Source organism: Panthera leo, chromosome B1 (assembly GCF_018350215.1).
Source record: "Panthera leo isolate Ple1 chromosome B1, P.leo_Ple1_pat1.1, whole genome shotgun sequence".
NCBI lineage: Eukaryota > Metazoa > Chordata > Mammalia > Carnivora > Felidae > Panthera > Panthera leo.
This window is the reverse complement of record NC_056682.1, coordinates 48751016-48771778: the sequence shown is the minus strand read 5'-3', so window position 1 is coordinate 48771778 and position 20763 is coordinate 48751016. Positions and strand designations below refer to the sequence as shown.

The 20763-nt window shown below is 43.7% G+C and overlaps 1 protein-coding gene across 2 annotated transcripts in view; it reads right to left on the bottom strand.

Annotated features, from left to right (window-relative positions):
- EPHX2 (epoxide hydrolase 2) overlaps window positions 1–17348 on the bottom strand; it is a 77609-nt gene extending 60261 nt beyond the window's left edge. For both annotated transcript variants that reach the window (XM_042934925.1, XM_042934926.1), the window contains exons 1-2: window positions 17200–17348; window positions 2230–2314 (exon numbers count right to left, since the gene is read on the bottom strand). In XM_042934925.1, coding sequence (XP_042790859.1) covers window positions 2230–2314; window positions 17200–17300 — 186 coding nt within the window. In that variant the 5' untranslated portion in view covers window positions 17301–17348. The remainder of the gene's footprint in view (window positions 1–2229; window positions 2315–17199) is intronic.
- Between the last annotated feature and the right edge of the window lie 3415 nt (window positions 17349–20763).

Genomic DNA, 20763 nt, shown 5'->3' with positions numbered 1-20763 from the left:
AGACGAAAATCCACATATAACATTTGACTCCCCAAAAGCTTAACTACTAATAACCTACTGTTGACCAGAAGACTTACTGATAACAGTTGATTACCACATACATGTTATATGTATTATATACTGTATTCACACGATGAAGTAGGCTAGAGAAAAGAACACATTATTAAGAAAATCCTAAGGAAGAGAAAATGCATTTACAGCACTGTATGTGTATTTATTGAAAAAAATCCACATAGGGGTGGGCCCATGCTGTTCAAACGCACGTTGTTCAAGGGCCAACTGCTATTTGGTTTTTCAGGCCTGCTACACACAGACTAAAGAAGTCTGAATGGGTGCAGGGTTTTTACGGCAATTACAAGATATTCACTCTAGTATGTTCACTGAAAACATGTTGCACTTCCCTCTTTCCTTATCTTTCAACAATATTACTGCAGATTTTTTATTGACTTAGCATTTATTCTCAACAGTATCATTACTTTTCACTCCCCAGTGGCCACAGTGTGAGTGTGTGTGTGTGTGTATGTGTGTGTGTGTGTGTGTGTGTGTGTGAGATGTGCCTTCACAGAACAGGTATGCTTTTGCTTTCTACTACAGTGCGCTCTAAGTTCTCTGACAGACTAATAGGTAGCTGTAATCTGTAAAAAGTTTTTTTTTTTAATTTATTTATTTTTTTTAACATTTATTCATTTTTGAGAGTGAGAGACAGAGCATGAGCAGGGGAGGGGCAGAGAGAGAGGGAGGCTCCAGGCTCCAAGCTGTCAGCCCAGAGCCCAACGCGGGGCTCAAACTCACAGACTGTGAGATCATGACCTAAGCCGAAGTCGGACGCTCAATTGACTGAGCCACCCAGGCACCCCTAAAAAGTTTTAAAATATAGACTGTGTTCTCTGTGGGCTTATGAAATAGATTCTCAATAGCCTTTCTTCTTCCAGACACAAACAGAATTCAAGTGGTTTCAAATCCTGATTATTTTGTTAAAAAACAATTGGGGGGGGGGCCCTGAGTGGCTCAGTTGGTTATGATCTTGCAGTCCGTGAGTTCGAGCCCCACATAGGGCTCTGTGCTGACAGCTCCTCCTCCACTCACACTGTCTCTCTCAAAAGTGAGTAAACATTAAAAAAAATAATAATAAAAATTAAAAAAATAAAAAACAAGGTTGTAGTAACAATAACTACTATTTATTGAGCACCTACTATGTGCCAGGCACTGTGCTAGACACTCTCCAAGCTTCCTAACAGCCTATGAAATAGAGAGTATACCACTCTCATTTTGACTGAAACTTTGACAGGTTAAGCAACTTGTTGGGGTCACAAAGTCTGTAAGTGGGAGCTGTGATTCAAATCCTGCGCTGATCTAGCAATCCCTTCTAAGGTATATATACCCAGAAGAATTGAAAGCAAGATGTCAAACAGATAATAATACACCCATGTTCACAGCACTATTATTCACAATAACCAAAAGGTAGAAACAACCCAATGCCCTTCGACAGATGAATGGATAAACAAAATGTGGTCTACCCACACAATGGAAAACGAACCATCCTTAAAAAGGAAAGAAATCCTTTCACATGCCACAGCACGGATGCACTTTGAAGACACCGTGCTAAGGGAAATAAACCAGTCACAAAAGGACAAATACGGCATGATTCCACTTAGATGATGTAGCGAGAGCAGCTACATACATAGAGACAGAAAGTTCAGCGATGGTTGCTGGTGGCTGAGGAAAAAGAAGGATGGGGAGTTCTTGTTTAAGGAGTATAGAATCTCACTTTTGCAAGATGAAGAGTTCTGGAGATGCATGGTGGTGATGCATTCACAATATGAATATACTTTACATTACAAAATTATATGCTTAAAGTGATCAAGACGGTAACTTTTCTACTATGTGTATTTTGCCACAATTTAAGGTAAAAACAAAACAAAACAAAACAAAAGCTACTCTGGCTGTTGTAATTCCCTAGCATAGATCTTCAAAGGGTTGGAAATTTTCCAGTCATGGGGTGCATCCTGCTGGCTGGCCGAAAGAGACAATACACCAGTCTTAAATATCTCTTTGTGTGTCTCTGGGCCTCCATACCAGCCTCAGGAGGGAAGTACTAGAAGGGGTAAATGGGTAAAGCAAACGTGAGTTTGCCCTCAGGGAGCTTTTAGTCAGTGCAGGAGAATGGGTGTGTGGGCACAGAATGCCTTCTCAGGGAGGTGGGGGGCGGTCTATGAAGTTTCCCCTTACCTGGGAATATGTGATCTCTCCCCTCATGAGGCGGGCACTGGGACCATCTGGGCCTCCTTTCTGGAAAGCTTCATTCAGAAAGCCTCTGGAAGACGCAAAGGAACAACATCACGAATGTTCTGATGACTTCATCACAGCACCACATAGGGGACGGACGCTATTTACATCCACAAACTGCTGTTAGAAAGGCATTATGCCATGAAGGGGGAAATGCAAAGTTCAAGTTGGAATCTTAGTCTGAAAGTGCAATCCAACTGTGACATGAGACCATAAACTAAATAAAGAATATGCCCACAGGTGAAGCAGCTCATGGGCGACCACATAGCAGAGATTCTTCAACTGGTCTTACTTAAGGGACAAAATCAGACCAGATATGCAGTCATTCCTGTTTTCAGCTCATTTGCACACAGCATCGCTCCCAATGACTGCTTTATTAGTACATATTCTTCAAAGGGAATGAAATATTTTTTCTGGTTTTGATTCTGAACATAGAGTTTCTTTCTTTCTTTCTTTCTTTCTTTCTTTCTTTCTCTCTCTCTTTCTTTCTTTCTTTCTTTCTTCCTAAATAGACTCCACTCCCAATGTAGGGCTTGAACTCACAACCCTGAGACCAAGAGTCACACACTCTACCGACTGAGCCAGCCAGATGCCCCCAACCATATAGTTCCTATTTCATTTTAACCTTATTTAAGTTTTAAAAAGTTTTCTCATGTCATGAGCTAAATTGTGCCCTCCCCCAATTCATATGTTGGAAGTCCTAATCTCCAGTACTTCAGAATGTGACTGTATTTGGAGACAGGCCTTTAAAAAGGGGATTAAGTTAAAATGAGGTCATTAAGGTGGGCCCTACGCCAAAAACTAACTGGTGTCCCGAGGAGCAATCTGGGCACAGACATGGACAGAGAGAAGACCATGTGAAGACACAGGGAGAAGACAGCCATCTACAAGCCAAGGAGAGAGGCCTCGGGAGCAACCAGCCCTACCACCACCTTGATCTCGGACTTCTAGTCTCTGGAACTGTTGTGGAAGCCACCCAGTCTGCAGTACTTAATAATGGCAGCCCTAGTTATCTACCACACCTCAGTTCACATTCATCCCTTCTACACAGACCCAAGGAATAGTAGACACAGAGGGAGAGAGGTCAGCTAATTACCTTTTCACTTCCCTATACTACAAAATATAAGTTTCCATTCCGATTTCCTGATAATTTCCTGCCCCCAGTGGTGGATGAGCTACCCTCACAGGGCTGGCTGGGCGACATCAGACAGATGAAGGATGGGACATACGTGGCACGTACACACATCTCTGCTCCCCCGCCCCCCTGGCTGATGTGGATAGTCTATCACCACATCCTACTCCACTGAGTCCAAATACCAATGTGCAATCCTTCTTAATACAGTGCCCCAGGCAAAATATTTACAACGGGCTGGAATTGGCAAGCCAGATAAAATTATTTGCCATGCGCAAGTAAGACGACAAACATCTCGAATCTGGGAGTTTCATTTCTGATAACAGTCAACCTACCTTTTATGCAACTAACCCTCTTGCAGGTAACAAGGATCAACTTTGCACAAAATGTACCCAGATAGATTTCTAGTACTTGCAGCCTTGTTCAACTTTCCAGTAATAACAATGGTGTTGCCACACCTTTGCTGTCAGTTGTCTTTTTGTAATTTATTTTTCTTTTTTTTAAGATTGTGTTTTTAAGTAATCTCTGCACCCAACGTGAGGCCCCAACTTACAACCCTGAGATCAAGAGTGGCCTGCTGTACTGACTGAGCCAGCCAGGCACCACCTACCCCAGTTGTCTTTTTTTTTTTTTTTTAAAACGCTGTTATTAAATGGCAATTACAATACCATCAAATTCACATTTTAAGTGTATGATTCAATGATTGGTAGTAAATTTACAAAGTTGTGCAAACATCAGCACATTCCAGTTTTAGAACATTTCCATCACCCCAAAAGATCCCTCTAGTTTGTTTTAAGTTTATTTATTTTGAGTTGGGGGGAGAGAGAGAGATCCCAAGCAGGCTCCACAGTCAGCACAAAGCCTGATGCGGGGCTTGAACCCACAAACCAAGATCATGACCTGAACAGAAACCAAGAGTTCAACCAAGAGTTTGTTTAAGCAACTCAGCCATCCAGGCACCCCTGCCTTCCAGTTTTAAGAATCAAGAGACAATTCAACTCAACAACCTTTTATTGAGCACCTAAGGTGTGTAAGACATCATGCTGGGTGCTGTGATATAAAAATGGAAAAACAGGATTGTATTCTTAAGGAGCTTATGGGGGAACAAGGGAGGCAACCTATATACAAATAACTAACACGCTGGATGAGTAGGATGGAAAGCAAAGGGAAAATTACTTTTGTGCCCGGAGAATGTGGGCTGATAAAAGAAAAGGAGCTGAGTGAAGAATATAATTGTAGACGAAGGAGGTACCAATGTATCTAAAACCACATCAGGCAATAATAATAATAATAATAATAATAATAATAATAATAGCAATTTGAGATAAGAACATTGTTGGATTTGAAACCATGATTTCCAAATTCTAAGGATGGCTAATAAGAGCCATGAATGGTGAAATGGCCATTACAGAAAATGAAATTAGTGAATCAAAAGGCACGATACATTTTTCAAGGACAAATAGTAAAATGATGAATTAAAGTTAATGAGCAAAAAGATGAGACCTGAGAGGCCAAATGCCTTCCATAAACAAACAAGAATTCTAGAAGGATAGGGACGCCTGGGTGGCTCAGTCAGTTGAGTGTCAGACTTCAGCTCAGTCATGATGATCTCAGGGTCTGTGGGTTCAAGCCCCACGTGAGGCTCTGTGCTGACAGCTCAGAGCCTGGAGCCTGTTTTGGATTTTGTGTCTCCCTCTCTCTCTGCCCCTCCCCTGCCTGCGCTCTGTCTCTCTGTCTCTATCTCTGTCTCAAAAATAAACATTAAAAAAAATTTTTTTTTAATTTAAAAGAATTCCAGAACGATAGATCTGAGAAGCAATACAGCAATAACAGGAGAGCATTTCTCAGTACTGAAGAAAGATTTGAGTCCTCAGGTCAAAAGTATACCAATTACCAAGGCAAAATTAATGAAAAATAAAAACACAAAAACACCCCACAACAGGCATATGTTGGAGAGCTATGTCAATTCCTAGGATAAAAAAGGGTAACAACCTTTTTACAGAAAAACAGATTTACACAAAAGAAAAACAATTCAAGCTAACATTAGTTGTCTATCTGCAACTTTAAGTGTCAGAAGATTGTGGAGGAACCACTCACTAGACATTGAGATAAAAAGAAACAGCCCAAAAATTCTAGCCCCAGACAACTTTTTTTTTTTTTTAAGTTTATTTACTTTGAGAGAGAGAGACAGAGAAAGAGAGAGAGAATCCTAAGCAGGCTCTACACTGTCAACACAGAGCCCAACACAGGGCTCAATCTCACGACCGTGAGATCAGGACCCAAATCAAGAGTCGGACGCTCATCTGACTGAGCTACCTAGGGGCTTCTAGCTCCAGACAATTTATTATACATTTGTGAAGGCAACAGAAAATCTCAGCCATGTAAAAGTAATGTTTACCATCACATGCCTTGCCAGGAAAAAAAAAAGAAAGAAAGAAAAAATTCAAGAGAGATTTCCAGTCAACTTAACATAGATCAAAGTAAAAAGTTGAGAACAGGACAAATGCGGTTTATAAGAAATTGGAAATTTAAGTTTTTAAAAATATCATTTGTCATAGCATTAGAAGAAAACAGAACTAAATCTGATGAAAGAAGTTTGAGACCTCTACACTGAAAACTACAAAACTAAGAGAAATTAAAGACCTCAACAGATGGAGAGATCTGTATCAAGTTCATGAATCAGGAGACTTAATATGGTTCAGGGAAAATTGTCACCAAACTGATATAAAGATTCAATTCACTCCAATCAAAATGCCAGCAGATTTTGTGTGTAAGTGTGAAAATTGACACACTCATTATAAAATTTATCTGGAAACACAAAGGACACAGAACAACCAAATAAATCTTCAAGAATAGATATGAAGGATTTATATTATAAGATTTTAAGATTTGTTATAAAGCTATAATAATTATGACAATGTGGTATTATTGCAAACATAGACATATATATCAAATTAATATAATAGGGAGGCTAGAAATAGGCCTCCACATACATGGTCATTTGATTTTTCAACAAAGACACCACTAACATTTAATGTAGGAAAGATTTTTTTCATTAAATGGCATTACAGCAACTGAATATCCATGAGTGGGGGGCGGGGGGGACTTCACACCATTTATAAAATTTGTTTTGAAGTGGAACATAGACCTAAATGTGAAAATTAAAACAATCCAGCTTCTAGAAGAAGAAGCAATATGGGCTGTCTGGGTGGCTCAGTCAGTTAAGTGTCTGACTCTTGATTTCGGCTCAGGTCATGGCCTCAGGGTTCATGAGTTCCAGCCCCACAACAGGTTCACGTTCTCTCTATGCCTTCCCCACGCATGCACACGCTCTCTCAAAATAAATAAGTAAACTTAAAAAAAAAGAAGAAAGAGCAACATCTTCATGACCTTTAAGTAAGCAAAAATTTCTTAAAAGGACACAAGAAGCACTAACATAAAACAAAACAATGATAAATCAGATGTCATTAAAATCAAGACTTTCTGTTCATCAAAGACATCATTAAGAAAGTGATGAGTAAACCATACACATGGAGATGTTTGCAATATATACATATGACAAAAGACTTCTATCAAGAATATAAAAAGAATCCTAAATCTTTTCTCAATAAGGGAAAGATGACCCTATTGAAAAATGGGCAACTTAAACAAGAATTTCACTCAAGAGAATTACCAAACGGCCAATAAGCATATAAAAAGAAGCTCAACATCATTATTCATCAGGGAAATACAAATTAAAACCACAATGAAGGGCGCCTGGGTGGCTCAGTCAGTTGAGCTTCTGACTTTGGCTCAGGTCATGATCTCATGGCCTTTGAGTTGGAGCCCCACATTGGGCTCTGTGCTGACAGCTCAGAGCCTGGAACCTGTTTCAGGGCGCCTGGGTGGCTCAGTCAGTTGAGCTTCTGACTTTGGCTCAGGTCATGATCTCATGGCCTTTGAGTTGGAGCCCCACATTGGGCTCTGTGCTGACAGCTCAGAGCCTGGAACCTGTTTCAGATTCTGTGTCTCACTCTCTCTGACTCTCCGCCATTCATGCTTTCTCTCTCTCTGTCTCAAAAATAAATAAACATTAAAAAAAAATTTTTTTAAACCACAATGAGATGACACTATATACCCACCAGAACCACTAAATTTAAACACCCTGACAATGTCAAGGACTAATGACCTTGTGGAGAAAGTGAAACTCTCTTCCACTGTTGGTAGGAGTATAATTTGATAGCAGTTTAGAAAATAGCAGTTACTGGGGCGCCTGGGTGGCTCGTTGCTTAAGCATCCGATTTTGGCTCAGGTCATGATCTCGCAGCCCGTGAGTTCAAGCCCCGCATAGGGCTTTGTGCTGACACCTCAGAGCCTGGAGCCTGCTTTGGATTCTGTGTCTTCCTCTCTCTCTGCTCCTCCCCTGCTCATTCTCTCTCTCTCTCTCAAAAATAAATAAACACTAAAAAAAAAAAGAAAGAAAGAAAATGGCAGTTCCTACTAAGCACTTTGATATCAACACAGGGCACATACCTCTATGCAATAAAGTTATAAGGCACACACACCTTTATGCAACGATTAAAATGGCATCGAAAAATGCAAAACTAAGAGAGTGGGGATGGTATCAGGACAGCACACTGAGCATGTATCTATTTCTCTTTCTGCCTAAAATCCCACTAAGAGTATACAAAAGATACCCTTAAGAGATTTAAAAAGAAAAATAACTTCCATCGTTAAGAAAAACAAGAAAGCGTAAATTATCGGACTAAAAAGTATGAGAAAATCTGGAAGACGGATGTAGCTTGGAACATATGGACTAAAAAAAAAGGGAGAAAGGAGGAAAACAAGAGCCTGAACATGTGAAAAGAAGTCTACTGTTGTTCTTTCCCCATGAAGTCCCAGGGCAGGTTCAAAGTCACTGTCAATAAACTCCATGAGTATAAAGTGGACTCGGGGACTTCTGAGAGCTGAGCTGGTGCCTCCCCTCCCTGCTACCATTTCATTTATTCACTAACAAACACTCACTGAGCACCTTCTATGTGCCAGGCACTGTTAGAGGCAACATGGAAGGAGTGAACAAAAATCTCTCTCTTCAGGAGCTCACATTCTAGTGGGGGGAGAAAGAGAATAAACTGGTAAATTACACAGAGTATTAGTGATACTGAGAAAAATTAAGTTGTAAAGGAGGCAGACAGTGTTCTAGCCATTACTGCTACCTAAAACATCAGCCCCAAACCTGTGGCTTAAAACAATCGGTCATTTTATTATCTCTCAAGGTTTCTGCAGGTCAGGAATTAGGGAAGGGCTCAGCTGGGAGGTTCTGGCTGGGGATCGCTCCTGTGTCCGCAGACAGCTAGAACTGGATGGGGGAAGGGAAGGGCTGAAGCAGCTGGGGGCTGACCAGGTATGTCTCTTTTCAAGCAGTCTCAGGGCCTCTCTGAGCGGTCTCCCCAAGTCAGTTGGTGTTAAAAAGAAAACCACAGGCTCCAAACACAGTTACTTTCCTTAAGGTCCCACATCAGTAAGACTTCCTTCTTACCTAAATGGAGTTTCAGTCTCCACCCCAAAAATGGAGTTTCGGTCTCCACCCCAGTCACTCCATTGGCCTTCCTGGTGACCAGTCCCAACCATGAAGGTTTGTAAGCTACCCCCATGAGTCACCTCATTGCCTAGCAATGGCACTCCTCTCCCTCAGGAAATTCGGAGGGCTTTAGAAGCTCCGTGCTAGGAACCCAGGACAAACACCAGACACATTCTTCATTATACAAAAAATAAAGACACCAATAAACATGCATTCTGATAGAAAAGGTTCTGTTAATGGAATAAATTACTATATATGCACATTAAAAAATCATAGGTGGGGGCGCCTGGGTGGCTCAGTCAGTTAAACCTCCAACTGACACTCAGGTCATGATCTCATAATTCATGAGTTCAAGTCCCACATTGGGCTCTGCACTGACAACATGGAGCCTGCCTGGGATTCTCTCTCTCTCTCTCTCTCTCTCTCTGCTCCTCCCCACCTCATGCTTTCTTTCTCTCTCAAAATAAATAAACTTAAAGAATAAATAAAAATAAAATAATTACAGCTTACTTAAAGAGATAAGAAACAAAATGTACCCATAAGAAGACTAGAAATAAAATGTTCCCCCCCCCCCCCCGCCGTTAAACTGGAGAAAAAGAAAACTTGGTCAACACAACTACAGACAGGAAAAAGAGGAATAAAGGAAGAAATAGCAGAAGCGGTGGTTAAGTAGAAAACATAAAACATCATGGTAGGAATCAATCAAAGTGACAAACAATCCAGGACAAAAATGGGAAAACAGCGTAACAGGTAAATACCAAAGGAAGAGCTACAAATGGCCAATTAAAATGAATAGTGAAGAGGAAAATGAAAACTTGCACAGCAGGGTGCTATTTTTCACCCATCCGCATGGCAAAAATTTAAAAGGGTCATCCCCGCTGCGGGGAGGCTCTGGGGCTGGGTTTCTGATACGCTGTCAGGAAAGGTGCAGTGTTTTTACAGAAGGCTTTGGCAGAATCCAGCAGTAACTTACATGTAAATGTACTTTCACCTGATGTTTTCCACTTTTAGCAAACTACCCTAGGGAGCTATTGCAGGGACACTGTTTGTAACATTGATGATTAAGAAATAACAAAATGTCCATCAAGAGGGAAAATGTTTAAATAAACGATGGCACTTCCACGTTGTGGAATACTATGGAGTGGTTAAAAAAAGGAAAAGTAGATATATATATAAATAGACACAGGAAGATGTCCAATTGTTAACTGAAGTAATTGAAACTAAGCAAATTAAGTAAAAAAAAAAAAAATTAAGGCCTAGAACAGTACGTGTGGCACAATCCTATTTTTTTTTTAATCTTAGCTATCTACCAAGCTATCTACCAAACTCCACACCCGAAAAACAAATAATCCAGTGAAGAAATGGACAGAAGACATGAATAGACACTTTTCTAAAAAAGACATCCAGACGGCCAACAGGCACATGAAAAGATGCTCAACGTCACTCCTCATCAGGGAAATACAAATCAAAACCACACTCAGGTACCACCTCAGGCCAATCAGAGTGGCTAAAATGAACAAATCAGGAGACTACAGATGCTAGCGAGGATGTGGAGAAACGGGAACCCTCTTGCACTGTTGGTGGGAATGCAAACGGTGCAGCCGCTCTGGAAAACAGTGTGAAGGTTCCTCAAAAAATTAAAAATAGATCTACCCTAGGACCCAGCAGTAGCACTGCTGGGAATTTACCCAAGGGATACAGGAGTGCTGATGCATAGGGGCACTTGTACCCCAATGTTTATAGCAGCACTCTCAACAATAGCCAAATTATGGAAAGAGCCTAAATGTCCATCAACTGAGGAATGGAAGAAGAAATTGTGGTTTATATACACAATGGAGTACTACGTGGCAATGAGAAAGAATGAAATCTGGCCATTTGCAGTAACGTGGATAGAACTGGAGGGTATTATGCTAAGTGAAATAAATCAGTCAAAGAAAGATACCCTATGTTTTCACTCATATGTGGATCTTGAGAAACTTAAGACCATGGGGGAGGAGAAGGGGGAAAAAAAAGTTACAGAGAGGGAGTGAGGCAAACCATAAGAGACTCTTAAATACAGAGAACAAACTGAGGGTTGATGGGGGGTAGGGGAGAAGGGAAAGTGGGTGATGGGCACTGAGGAGGGCACCTGTTGGGATGAGCACTGGGTGTTGTATGGAAACCAATTTGACGATAAATTTCATATTAATAAAAAAAATAAATAAATAAACCTAGCTATCTACCAAACTACCTACCTACCAAACCGTGCATCGATGTGCCTGCAAATTCAGATAAGCAAGTGACAGACAGACAAGGCCTTATCTGAAACCTCAGAACCAGAGGAGTTTCAAAAGTCAGAACTGTTCAGACTGTAACGGTAAAGAACTGGGGGATATACCATGGTAAGTAACCCCTCCAGGAGGGTCTGGGGCAGCCCTCTTAATCAAAACCATTAGTATTTCTGTGGTGAAACGTGTGACTACTCACAGCAACAGGATAAAAATGAAAAATAGCCCCATACTTGTTCAGTTCGGATTTACTACCAAAACGAGGTCAGATTTTGTGGTCAAATGAAGTCAGGCCCAGGTTTTGCTATAAAGAATTATGGGGGTGGGGGGGTGGCGCCTGGGTGCTCAGTCAGTTAAGTGTCCAGCTTCAGCTCAGGTAATGCTCTCATGGTTGGTGGGTTTGAGTCCCGCGTCAGGCTCTCTGCTGTCAGCACAGCACAGTGTGTTTTGGATCCTGCGTCTCCCCCTCTCTCTATTCCTCCCCCGCTTGTACTTTCTCTCAAAAATAAACACACAAAAAAAAGAATTACGGGGGGGACCCTCTAAAAACCCCCTTGGTTTTGGATTAAATGAACTAGGTATCAACCACGATTACAGGGATGGGGAGAGGAAGAGGAAGAAGAGGGACCTGCATTCCTTTTTTTTTTTTTTTTTAAGTTTATTTCTTTTGAGAGAAAGAGAAAGCGAGCGAGCAAGGGCAGGGGAGGGCAGAAGGAGAGGGAGGGAGAGAGAGAGAGAGAGAGAGAGAGAGAGAGAATCCTGAGTAGGCTCCACACGGCCAGAGCAGAGCCCGATGCAGGGCTCGAACCCACAAACCATGAGATCATGACTCAAGCCAAAAATCCAGAGTCAGACATTTAACCGACTGAGCCATCCAGGCGCCCCAGGACTTGCATTACTGTTCTGTGCTATTCTGTTAGTTTGAAAATTTTCATAACAAGGATGCATCTGTGTATTAGTTGTGAAGTTAAAACCTATGTGTAAAAGAAAATAAAGAGAAAGATGCTTCAGAGATAATTTAAAATCCCAGAGGTAGTAAGTAACAGGCATAAAGCACTACAAATCTGGGAGCTGCCCCCGGAGCTCCTGGAGGCATTCAACAAATACTTCCTGATAGAGCACGCAGGATACAGATAAGACCTGATTCTCAAATACCCTTTCTGTATTTGCTGACCCCTTGTTTCTCTTGCTAAAAAAAACATTTACTGAGCACTGCATACAACAAGCACCTCGGGTTCTAGCACATACATTTTTCTTTGTGTGTTTATTTTTATTTATTTATCTAGAGGGGGTGGGGGGAGCACAAGCAGGGGAGGGGCAGAGAGCGAGGGAGACAGAATCCCAAGCAGGCTCCGTTCAGCTAGCACAGAGCCGGATGTGGGGCTCAAACTCGTGAACTGTGAGATCATGACCTGAGCCAAAGTGAAGAGCCGGACACAACCGACTGAGCTCTCCAGCGTCCCCTTGAACATACAGTTTTGAAAGGACCTGATACTCTCCCCATTCCTGGTGTTCAGGCCAAGTGCAGCGGGCGGACCTTCCACAACAAAGCTGTGTGCGAAGGTATTACGCAAAACACGACTGTCTACACAGCGGATCCGGATCTCAGGGCGCCATCCTGGCTCCTCTAGATCATGTCAGCCTCAGCTGTCAAGGTGACCCCCATCTCTAGCACCCCGACCCTCACAGGACACTGGTCCAAGCGGGTCACCGCCAAGAGTGGAGTCTCCCCGTCCCTCCTCCTGCTGTGTGATGCCACCGATGCCCACTGGAAGAAGCTGCACCCTCCTGTTCCAGGCCAGGTATTCAGGCGTCTCCACTGCTGGTGTTCAGGATGGCCTCCCAGGCCGCCATCACCTTGTCCTCTGGCAGGGATGTACGGATGTCCAGGACCCTCCCGCCCTCTCCCCTCACGGCTTCGGCACAAGGCTCTCAGGCCTCCCTGGATCCCCACTGGGCCCTTCAGCACAGCTTCCTCACCTTCCATGCCTGTGACCTCGCTCAGAGAAGGACTCGCTCACTTCGGCTCCAACCGCTGCCGGGCTTCACCGTCACCCCGCCTGCTCTACCAGCAAGCGCCCGAACTCCCGGGTCTCAAGTGAGCATCAGCCTCTTTCCTCTGACCGGTGTACCTGACCCATCACCCCAACAACCGGCTACCTTGCATTTGAGCACCTGTGATTTTACCTCCCCTCCACCCCAGCGCAAAACCCCTGAGACAGTCACCGGCTATCAAAGTAGGTACACGCTCAGCCTGACTTTCCTGTCTCACTACAGCACAGGAACAAGCAACTCCCCTACTTGTCTCCCACGACGTCCCTCATCTCTGGCCACACTCAATCTTCTAGTGCACATTCCCTGCTTTCCACCCCCCATCCCCCAAGCCTTTGCTCGTGCTGCTCCCTTCATCTGGAAGGTTCTCCCTTCACATCTCTCCCCATCAACCTCTTACCAGTCTTCTCAGGCTCTGCCTCCACTAAGGCTTTCCTGGTTCTCCAGCTTAGGCCTAATCTGTCCCTCTTTTGAACCACCCAAAAACTTTGTCCCTCTGATGGCACTCCCTTCATCTTGAGCTCTGGCCATCTGTGGATGCCTGAGTTTGCATACCGGATGCCAAGCACGTTGAAAAATGTACAGTGTAAGGCAGGCTCTTCAGGGTCACCTTTTTTTTTTTTCTTTCCATGTTTATTTATTTAAGAGCAAAAGAGAGTGAGAGAGCCCAAGGGAGTAGCAGAGAGAAAGAATCCCAAGTAGTCTCCGGGCTGTCGGTGCAGAGCCCGACATGGAGCTTGAACTCACGAACTGCATGCAAGATCATGACCTGAGCCGAACTCAAGAGTCGGATGCTTAACCAACCGAGCCACCCAGGTGCCCCAGGCTTACCTGCTGAATGAATACCTTCACGGTTAGTTCCCAGACTCCAAAGGCTAAGAAGGTCAAGATTATGGACTCTGACCTCCTGGCACCAGCTAGCTTTGCTATGACCTGTTTTATGACTGCTGGGAATGATCTTAACCATGGTCACAGAGGGAGTGCAAGAGTCTTTGCAACTATAAACAGAATATGCCTAATGGAGCACTTTACACATGCACGAGACTTTTATAAAGAAATGTGTCACAATACAGCTGTCCATCCACCTTACATGTTACCTAATTTAACCCTCACAAAAATTTCTAGAAGGCATTTTCTTATTTTAACATGAAGACTAGGGTTATAGAGGAGTTGACTAAGACTAAAACAGATTAAACAAGGTTACCCAGCAGTACGTGTTAGAACTGAGATTTTTAATCTGGGCCTGACTCAGAGATGAGTGCTGTTTTCAATACCCCACATTTGTAAACTTGTATACTTGTATCCTCACAAGTCATGTTCACCCCCACATTGATGAGATCACAGGCACAAATATAGCTCGCAGCTTACTCTCTTTTCAGGCCTTTTAAAAATAAAATCAAATTTATGAGTCAAAAGGAAGCAAAACAACACTATGGTTAAAAGGGTTTCTAAACTCACTAGGGAACCTGGGTGGCTCATTTGGTTAAGTGTCCAACTTGGGTTCAGGTGATGATCTTGTGGTTTGTGGGCTTGAGTCCTGCGTCGGGCTCTGTGCTGACAGCTCAGAGCCTGGAGCCTATTTCAGATTCTGTGTCTCCCTCTCTCTGCCCCGCCCCCCACTCATGCTCTCCCTCAAAAATAAATGAATATTTAAAAAAAATAAAAAAATAAAAATAAAAAATAAAACTCACTAATCCTCCCTCAGCTTCTTGCTCCTGTAAATGATCTGAATTGGACAAGCCTGAATCAAAGGTGGCCTTCCATTTTCAATCCTTCTCTCAAATCCTAATGACCTGGGATGTGATTATTCTGATTGTGGACTCTGTAGGCACAGAGTTTATTGTGTTATTTGTGTTTACTGACAACAAATAATTATTGACACACTTATTATTGATGTGACATATTGATATCAATTTATTATTGACATACTTATCAGTGTACTTACTCACCGCCTACAGACTGGTATCTTTCCCTGTACAATAGCCAAGGGAGTGGGAAGTCATGATGAATCAGAGAGGAAAGAATCCTAAACAGGGAGGCAGAAAAACTGGTTCCATGGCTGCCTGTGTCTAATTACTACAGAGATCAAGTGAATCCTCTGCTAAGCTTCAGTTTCCATACTGTAGGAGTAAGGGCTGCTCTAGATTCTGAGACCCCTTTTGGCTTGGCATGCTTGCACTAACCAGTCTTTTATAAGTGATACAACAGGACAGAAAGTCCTGCTGGTCTTTAGTATCACAAGAATTCTAGAATGGGGCATGTTTTGTACTGGTTTGATATGATTTCAAGTCCACAACAAAGAGCCCCCCGCCAGCCCCCCAAAATGAAGTTGTTAGATGTGAAGCTGTTTTGAAAGGAGGGAAGCTGTAACAGAAAGTCAGTAACTGGTCTGGTCCTATGCCCTTGATAAGCACTCAGTAGCTCAACTGCTGACGGCCTCACTGGATGTCAATCAGTAAAAAAAACTGAAGAAGCCCTTCAGAGAGTCTGTGAGGACTCTCCAGAGTATTTGGTCAGTGCTGAGGGGCTCTGCTAGTCTAAATAGCTCTCCCAAGCCCTTGGGGCAATTAGCTTTTGCCCTGATAAAGGCTACTCTTTCAGGAATAGCCGCCAGCTGGGGAAGAAAGTCCTCCTGCCCACCAATGCTTGTGCCATCGTTCCCTAGCAACATGCTCTGGCAACAGGGGACTCTGACTTTTGCACCAGCAAGCTGGAGGGCAGCTCTCAATTGGCTACACCATCTCCCACAAGTGCAAACTCAAACAACTACATTTGGACCTCATTTGGATACAGTTCAGATCTCCTTAACTGGAACAAGAATGGGATTAATCAATCATTGTTTGCAAGTATGTTGTTTATTGGTTTATGAAGGGACATTATCCTGCATGCTATTGGCTTGTGAAATACCCACAGCAAACCAGTGTTAAATAAACTGCAGACAAAAACAAACTCAATCTCTGAGCATTAATTTGCCATGAAACAAAACAGGGCACAATTCTCAAAGCTTCCACCCTCTACTTATTCTTGCCACTAGTTCAGAATTTCGTTTTTGTGGGTGTTGCCAGAGTGATCTCTCTTTCTTCCTTTCTTTCTTAATGTTTTAAACAAACAGACTTTCCTTCCTTCTCACTATAGGAGAAACACATGTTCATAAGCAGATATTTGCACTTAGAAAATGCAAAAAGTAGACAAATGAAGGAAATAATTCATAATCTCACCTGGGATTAACAATCCCAAGGATATTCTGGAATACTTCTTCCAGACGTTTTTCGGCATATAGCTTTTCTTCCCCCATAACTGAAACCATGTTGTATTAATTGTTTTACATTCTGGTGGGTGGTTTTTGTTTGTTTCTTTTCCCCAATTATCACAACAGGTCTTTCTTTTCTGGTGTTACTGAAATCTCATTCTGAACATTTCTCTTCACAGGTGACGCTTCCTAGTCCATCATTTCCCAGCGATTCGGCTTTGGGGCTGTTTCTCTAGTTTGCTCTTCTAGTACGTGAACGGCAACGCACAGAACTTTTTTCTCTTGCAAACTTCAGCGCGTCTTTTAAGACCCATTCCATTACACAGACTTAGGGGACAGCAGATGGCGCGGCGAGCAGTTCCCCTCCCTTTGGGAAAAGCCTTCAATACACAGGGCAATTGTGGAGTCTTTAGAGAGATTTAATTACTCAGTATTCAGAAAGACAATGGGTCTACTGACATGCTCGGGTATTTTCGGGCCGGGTAATTGTTTTAACCTTTAGCAGGGCTCTCTCCCTAAGCAATGTGAAAGCACGGCCTGAGGTCCCCAGAGGCAGCTTCTCGGCAGGGTCCCGCCCCCTGCCGCGCCGCCTCCCCCTCTCCCCCTACCCTTCGCCCGTAGTCCTTTTCTGGCCCGGCGCCGGCTCCCTTACCTGGGCAGCGCCAACTCCTCCTCCGCGCGGCCGAAGGCCCCGGCCAGCGAGGGCAGCGCCAGGACCCCGTACAGGTCGAACACGGCCGCGCGCAGCGCCATGGCGGCCTGCGCCTCCACCTCCGGCCCCGCACAAAGCGCCCGGGGTGCGCGGAGGTCTGGGGTGGTATTGGAGCGGCAGGCCGCCGGGACCCCGCCCCTGCCCCGCCCCCGCCCCGCCCCCTGTCCTGGTCGGGCAGGGGTCGCGTCCCAGGCGGAAAGCGGACCTGTGTCCGCGGCCTGCCGGGGCTGAGCGCTTCACGCCAATTTGCCAGACTTTCACCGGACCGAGCAGGCCTGAGACAGGGGACGTCTGAGAAAGAGCCAGGGGCCACAGACTTTAAAGTGCGCGCGTGTGTTGCCAAAAGCTGCGTTCAATATTTGGATCCTTTGATGTGCGTTTCCCTTGGCCTAGCCACTAAACTAATAGCTTTGTTGCCCTCCTTTCGGTGCATATATTTACAGACCCCTCACTATCCTGAGCACGCTCCCCTAGTCGCACACTTATCTGTCAAGGGAAAATGTGTTTCCAGAATAAAATATGCTCGGTATGGTATGCCAATTCAGAATACATCCATTCCAATCTCTTGTGGAACGAGGCTTACTTATTACTCCTTTGTACATGCTACTTGTACTAGTACTCCTAAAAGTGTTCCCGGCTTTGTTTTATTTAAAAAAAATTTTTTTTAACATTTATTTACTTTTGAGACAGGAAGAGACAGAGCATGAACGGGGGAGGGTCAGAGAGGGAGACAGAGAATCTGAAACAGGCTCCAGGCTCTGAGCTGTCAGCACAGAGCCCAACGCGGGGCTTGAACTCATGGACCGCGAGATCATGACCTGAGCTGAAGTCAGACGTTTAACCGACTGAGCCACCCAGGCACCCCTCCTGGCTTTGTTTTAAATCACAGACGCCACACTCCTGGTTGGCTCCTTTGTTTCTGGACTTTGCTTAGGAGTGTCTGAGCTGTCCTCGCTGAAGGGGGGTCCTTGGACCCCTCCTCGTCTGTAGTGTAGCTCTGTGAATTAAAACATGCTTTTGGCCTATGGGGCCCCTGAGTGCCTCAGTCAGTTAAGCATCTGACTCTTTCTTTTTTTTTCTTTCTTTTTTTTTTTTTTTTTTTTAGTTTCAGAGTTTAGTTTATTTTTTTATTATGAAATTTATTGTCAGACTCGTTTCCATACAACACCCAGTGCTCATCCTAACAGGTGCCCTCCTCAATGCCCATCACCCACCCTCTCCTCCCTCCCACCCCCCATCAACCCTCAGTTTATTCTCAGTTTTTAAGAGTCTCTTATGGTTTGGCTCCCTCCCTCTCTTAACTTTTTATTCCCCTTCCCCTCCCCCATGGGTTTCTGTTAAGTTTCTCAGGATCCACATAAGAGTGAAAACATATGGCATCTGTCTTTCTCTGTATGACTTATTTCACTTACCATAACACTCTCCAGTTCCATCCACGTTGCTACAAAGGGCCATATTTCATTTTTTCTCATTGCGAAGTAGTATTCCATTGTATATATAAACCACAACTTCTTTATCCATTCATCAGTTGATGGACATTTAGGCTCTTTCCATAATTTGGCTATTGTTGAAAGTGCTGCTATAAACATTGGGGTACAAGTTTCTGAAAGCATCTGACTCTTGATTTAGGCTCAGGTCCTGAGAGATTCTCTCCTTCTCTCTCTGCCCCTCCCTCCCTCCCTCCCTCTCTAAATAAATAAATAGACATTTAAGAAAACAAAAACAGGGGCACCTGGGTGGCTCAGTCGGTTAAGCATCCAACTTCAGCTCAGGTCATGATCTTGTGGTTTGTGAGTTGGAACCCCACATCGGGCTCTGTGCTGACAGCTCAGAGCCTGGAGCCTGCTTCCGATCCTGTGTCTCCTTCTCTCTCTGCCCCTCCCCTGTTCACACTCTGTCTCTTAATAATAAATAAATGTTAAAAAAAAATTTTTTTTTTTTAAAAACACAAAAACAAAACCATGCTTTTGGCCTAGTTGTTCCAACTTGCCTACAGCTCGCCTCAAGACACGGACACTAGAGACCTCCCTGTTGAATGTGCCATTTGTGAATTTATCCAAGATATTCTCCCTCATTTGGCTGGAACAATGTTGTGAAAGATCATCAGACTCCTTACTGAAATCAAGAGGTATTGACCGATACCATACTTTGCATCTACAAATCATCAATCTGGTGAAGAAGAACAACAAATTTGTTTCGGGTGTTTTGTTCTGGTGAACTATGACCATGCTTACTTCTCTTGTCTTACAACCTCTTCCAGGATCTGCTGTAATGCCCCCGATTTCGAATCCGAGAGACCACCAAGGAGCTGATACCGATGCAAAGGCACGAGGGTTTATTTGAAAGCTCGAGCTTGGGCCCAAGTATACCCGACACAGCGGAGCAGGGACTTGGACCCCTAGGTTAAAAGGCATAGCAGTTTTATAGGGGCCAGTGGCCAATGAGATTGTAACACACACAGAAAGTTGCATAGTCATGTTAGTCCACATGCAGGTGGCCAATTGAATTACAATTTACCCTATAGTAACTGTTTGAACTAGCCTATCACTCTGGTCAGAATTGGCGCTCAAGGGGTTTACGTTCTTTGGCGGTTAGGGGTTCTGCATTCCTATTTGAGCCGGTTTCTAGTAAGGGTGTGCTCAGCGGCTTGACTAGGGTGGGGGAGTGTCTTAAGCAATAAGTAGGTCATGTGGGGGTTATACATGAGATGGTGGGTGTAGCACAAAATGGAGTTAGTCTTGCTCTGCTTGTCCAGGGGTAGGGGATTTTTGTTAAATTCCTTGGGTCCCACACTGCCTGAGACTGATAGTAGTGCTTTCTTCCTTTTTTTTTTTTTAAGTTTTATTTATTTATTTATTTTGAGAGAGAAAGAGAGAGACAGAGAGAGAGAGAGCAGGGGGCGGGGCAGAGAGAGAAGAGAAGGGGACAGAGGATCCTAAGCAGGCTCTATGATGACAGGCAGGGGCTCAAACTCAGCCTTGAGAGTGACCTGAGCCAAAGTTGGATGTTCAACCGTTCAACCGACTGAGCCATCCAGGGTTCATTTAAATGAACACACTTAAATTAAATCTCCAACTTAGACTTTACTTTGGTCTCTAAACTCACACATCCAACCTCTTACTGAACATCTCCCCTTGAATATCCAACAGGTATCTTGAATTTATCATGACCAAAACAGAACTCTTGGTACATTCTTACCTCTTAAGCCTGTTAATCCCAATACATTCTCAGTCTACTAAACGGCACCCCCATTCACTCAATCACTCAGCCCAAAGAACTCGGAGCTGCTTCTGGATTTCTGGCTCCCCACCAAGCTGTGTATTCTTGAACTCAGTCCCAGTGGTGTCCAGTTGAGTAGGGCAGAGGTAATAGCTTCTGGTTCAGTGGTGTTTTTTGGGAGTCTTTCTTAAAGGCTCACCCTGGATCTCACTTCCCCACTGCTTGCAAAGATTTTGTAGATTCCTAGTAGCCTGAATTACATCTCTTTCTATTTAAATTAACTAG